Below are 4997 nucleotides of genomic sequence, written 5' to 3' on the forward strand. Positions count from 1 at the left end.
AGCAAATGAAATTTGTCCCTACTCTTGGTTCTACAAGTTATACTGAAAAAAAAATAACCCTTAAAAAAATTAATTGCACCCACACTCTTTTCTAGACACTAATAAACAAGTCACTTGAAATTCCACACTCAGAGATGAGTCTTTGAATCTCTTCCGCACAACTTCTGTCTCATACCTTGTGTCTTATAAAATCAAAAATTCAGAGAGCGAGAGTAACTCATGGGCGTTGCAAGTGGTCAAGCACCTTACAAAGCCGGGGACCTCAGCAGACTCCATCTGCCCATTACATGGCGACTGTCCATTTGAACCTTCCAGATGGCAATTCTTTATCTTTTCCTTTTCTGCGCGACTAAAATGTAAATTACTTAGATCTGGCTCATATCTCATGGACTGCTATGTAACTTTGTAATTGAAGTTCACCAAGTTAGAACTCAAATTATTCTTGAGGTCATGTTATGTCATTTTACAACTCTGATGCCAGGCCTAGAGGGGACCTCTGGAAATGGCAAAGGGAAGCCTCACGTTTTCTGTAAAAGTTAATATCACGATCTGCTTAGATGCCCTCTACAAAGCGCATGGGCCCTGGCCTCCGTTTTTCCCCTCGTAGGCGAGGTTAAAAGGGGCTCGTGATTAAATTAGAAGTTGTATCTGTTCATTTCTTCATTAGCAAAAAAATATATGCGTGAATATTATGTGTCCATCCTCTAGTAAAAAATCTATAGCTAGAAGCCACAAAGGAAGAAAGGCTGAGGGTGTTGTGGCTGAACCTACTGTCTCTAGAAAGTTTCCTTTTGCTTTAAATATATTGTAGTTAAATCTCAGAATATGTGATATTTATTAATTTCAATATTTGCTTTTTTTTCATTAAAAATCCCATGGGGTTGATTAGACATGAATAACTAATATATATATATACATATATATGTATATATATGTATATATATATATTGTGTGCAACGGATAATTATTTGAGGGAAGAAAACCAAAAATACAAGAAAAGCTGCAATTTTAGCAGAGTCCATAATTTCTAAGCTTGTCCCTGGTTCTTTGCCTGTATTTACAATTTAAATGAAAGTAAATAATAACTTACTATATTAATGCTGTTGAAAATCTCTCAAGAACCAGAACAATTTAGAAACATTTAACTAGCCTTACATTATTAAGTATACGTTTCTCAATGAAAAGCATTTTTTAAAGTGTACATGTTCCCCAGGTATTGAGTGTTACAGACGGGGTCAAGCTTTCCTTCAGCATTTCTTATCTCTATGTCCTTAAGCAAGTGACTGATCCTCCAAGATGTCACCCAGTTTCCTTGTAAACAAACAGTTACGGATTCATGCTTTGCGAGGACAACATCAGGTATACAGTAAGTGCTCAGTAAAAGCTAAATCTTATTTTTATTGTCATTTATGCCTATTTTTGATGCACGGTCCTGAGGTTTTATAAGTGCAGACTGAACGTAAAGGGAAGTTAGACCTTATAGTGATCTTTTAGGAAGAATGAATGGAGCATTATGGGCTTCTCCACAAGCCAATGGTGGTAAATTATAATGGCTTACGTTGGAGGAATGAAGAACCGGTATTTGAACATCTTGAGGCTATATTCATGAGATATTGTGAGAAGCGGCAAGGCAACAGTCAGGGTTCTAGAACTAGTCGTGTTCTAGCATGGAGTTATATTCTAACTATGGTCTGACTCTGGTATGTATGGCTGTCCCACTTGCCCTCAAATAAAACAAGAGAGGCGTGCTAATTAATGGCTATTAGGTGATTCTGTATGCTAATAAACTTAACTGGAGTCAGTCTGGGTGTAGTAGGAAGGGTTCAATGGCTGTCTTCAGGAACTTGGTGTAGTCCTTGACTCAGAATCCCAAGCCTTTTAAAAGAGAATCACACAAGTTCTACGTTGGTTAAAAATATAGTGATCACCTTGGAATGGTCTTGGTTCATGTCAGTTGTCTCACCATAATTATTAATAGCATAGACTTTTGCTTTAAAGCAGCCCTCTTCAGATGACAAATTGTAAGACCACCCTAGTTAAAGAGAAATATGAAGGCCTCACGTCAGTATCAAGTTCAGAATCATGACTGGGTAACTTGAAAGGTACAAAAAGAAAAAGAACTATCGAAGACATCTTTAAATGACCAGGATTTAGTTGGGAGGTTATCTGAGGTTGGATGAAAGAAAATTTTGATCCCAAATCAGAGTGTTCTAAATTCAGAGTGAGAGTCAGCGCATACTTTCTTTGGAGAGACCCACAGGCCCTGCGGGACTAGCCCCCGATAGCTGGACGGAATCATCAATTAGTCTTCGCAATTGCTAAGAAGGAGCAGAAAGACATCCGATTTAAGGAAAGATGAGTACAGGAAACTATACTTTGGAAAAACGCTCCACCATTTAAAAAGAGGAAAAGAAAAAAAGATAAATGAGGTCTTTAGAATTCCCTGGGACTTGTTCCTAATTTGGAGGACTTGCCTATGAAAGGTATGTTTACTACTCCATCTTGGGAGGAGAGGAGTGTGTGTGTGTGTGTGTGTGTGTGTGTGTGTGTGTGTGTGTGTGTGTGAGTGTGTGTGTGTGTGAGTGTGCGCCCGCGCCCGCGCATGCCTGCAGAATTGAAGGTGATTAGAGAGGATAGGTTTACCAGGAAGATTCAAATTTTGCTCAGAGTGATAAAAACTCCCAAATAACAGTGCCTCGGACAGAACTGAACTTCATTTCTCTGGCACATAACCGATATCTGGAGGTCAGTGAGTGAGGGCTTGTTTAGCCTTCTGCTCTTGGAAGCCTCAGAGAGAGAGGCGGAGTGTCCTTGTCCTCAAGGTTCAATATTGCCAGAGCTACATTCCAGACAGCAGCATTGGAGAAAAGAGAGGACAGACAGAGACAAAGAGGGGAGAGGGACTAGTGACAGACAATGCACATTCTTCTCAGTCTGGTTTTCAGTTTTTCTGATTTTCTAGTTCATTCCACACAGACTCTGTGGGAGTCACGTGATTCTCCCGGACTGTCCTCACGGGCCAAATTTAGAATGGTTCTAGGCTGGCTCTCTCTCCCACTTGTGACACATTTTGCCCAGGAGAGCTTCTGTGAAGTGCAGTCCGCTCCACTTCAACCAATCCATCCATTTGCACTGTCCCTCTCTATGGNCAGGGGGCGTGCGGGCGACGCCACTCCGCTACCTGTGCGCCGGCCACCTCGGCCCCGGGCTCTAGGTCCTCGGGCCCCCGCAGGAACCACCACTGGATCTCCAGGTACACCGAGGCGGAGCCACTCTGGAACGCACACGACATTTCCACATTTTGCCCCTCGGTCGCGGTCACGTTCCGCGGAAACTCAGTAAATTTGGCTGTAAAACAGAAATGCACCCTTTTAGAACATCCAGGCCACTCTTGCCAGCTCTCTCGCCTTGAGAGCTCACTACGTTTTTCTTGGACTTAAAAAAAAAATCAAGAACAAAAACTCCTCTGTGACACCCGGCACTTTGCCTGGCTCCCCAACCCCCTTTCCTTTGCCTCTTTACTGTCTTGCTTTTGGTATCACGCCTAAATCGCTTTGTTGTCCATCAAGTCCGGATAATGGAAAGGTTAACAAGCTTGCCAATAATTTCCCCTACTAGCCAGGCTGCTCAGTTAGAAGCAAATACATTCTGTCAGATTGCAGTAGTCCCCAAATGCTGCTGAGGGATTCAATGAGGTGCATTTTAGACAAATCTGTCAAGTTGATGTATGAGGGCGAGCCTCTTGCCTCCAAGTTTCTAAACAATCTATGATAACGAGGTGTTTCACAATATAGACAATGGATCATGATTACCTGTCAAAGTGCACATTCCTGATACAGCAAAACAACTATTAGCAATTGTGATTCAAAGGCTCCCGCAGTGAAACAAGTTGCTCACTTTCTATGCTGCGACTGTGTCTCTCCCAATTCCCCTCCATAGGTGTTCCAGTCAAGCCACTGCGTTGTAAATTGCTATACATCATGGCCCGTAAGAATCGCATACCTGCACTTAGTTCAGATTAAAGATTGTTTTGAAGCCACGAGAGATAATTTTTTTCAGCCTTTTCATTACCAGCCTCAACCCTGCTAGTTTGCAAGATTCATGGAGTCATGGCAAAACTCACAAAAATAAGATGTTCCCTTTCTCCCAGAGGCATTCCTTTAACATGGAATTCTTTGGATGGCTGTTTTTATTTTGTCTGAGGGACACTTTGGGAAGCGATGATGATTCCCTAAAAGTAGTCTTAGATCTGTGGCTGGTGGGGGTGTGTTCGTGCGGGGTACGGTGCACACTCAAGGAAAGGAGGACCGAGGGGGCTGCAGGACAGGCTCAGGGTGGGTGCACCTCGCCCCGCTTTTAAAGGAGAGACCCTATCAGCGCCCCCTTTCTCGATTTTATGAAATCCCAAATGATCACCATTGAAACGGCACTGTATTTATACATAGAGGAAATGGGAGATGTGAGGCAGACATTCTGATCTGCCAACAAGACTTGTTTGTTCTGGCTGGAAGGAGACGGGCATTGCTGCCTCAGGAGCGATGCAGTCTTCTGGCCGCAGAGAAGCGGTGCACAGCACTGTTCATGGTGCTGAAATGGGCCCTGCCGCCTGCGAAGTCCTCGACCACCGGATGCCGCGAGCTGGTGCTGCTGCTGCTTGGAATGCAAGCCATGCCTTTGTGTGGGCCCTCCCAGGAGCCTGTCCTTTGATAAACACCCAGGCAAACGAAGTCACAAGGACCCAGAAAAAGGAAACTCTAAACCCACTCTGCCTCCGTCAAGCCGGAGGACTGGCAATGGAGAGCCCCTGTTTGTTTGTGATGATTATGTATGCATGAGTGGTTACCCTGTGCACGCACACAGAAGACACACACACACACTCGCGCGTGCGCGCGCGCGCGCGCACACACACACACACACACACACACACACACACACACCCCTGTGTCTGTGCTCGCCGAGGAGCCTACCCCACTGTCAGGCACCAACTAGATTTGATT

General features: G+C 43.9%; 1 protein-coding gene across 1 annotated transcript in view; it reads right to left on the reverse strand.

Annotated features, from left to right (window-relative positions):
- Positions 1-3985, reverse strand: part of VSTM2A (V-set and transmembrane domain containing 2A) — a 31648-nt gene extending 27663 nt beyond the window's left edge. The window contains exons 1-2 of the mRNA XM_019653024.1: positions 3813-3985; positions 3169-3348 (exon numbers count right to left, since the gene is read on the reverse strand). Coding sequence (XP_019508569.1) covers positions 3169-3348; positions 3813-3828 — 196 coding nt within the window. The 5' untranslated portion in view covers positions 3829-3985. The remainder of the gene's footprint in view (positions 1-3168; positions 3349-3812) is intronic.
- Between the last annotated feature and the right edge of the window lie 1012 nt (positions 3986-4997).

This window comes from Hipposideros armiger, unplaced genomic scaffold (genome assembly GCF_001890085.2).
Source record: "Hipposideros armiger isolate ML-2016 unplaced genomic scaffold, ASM189008v1 scaffold_192, whole genome shotgun sequence".
NCBI classification, from domain to species: domain Eukaryota; kingdom Metazoa; phylum Chordata; class Mammalia; order Chiroptera; family Hipposideridae; genus Hipposideros; species Hipposideros armiger.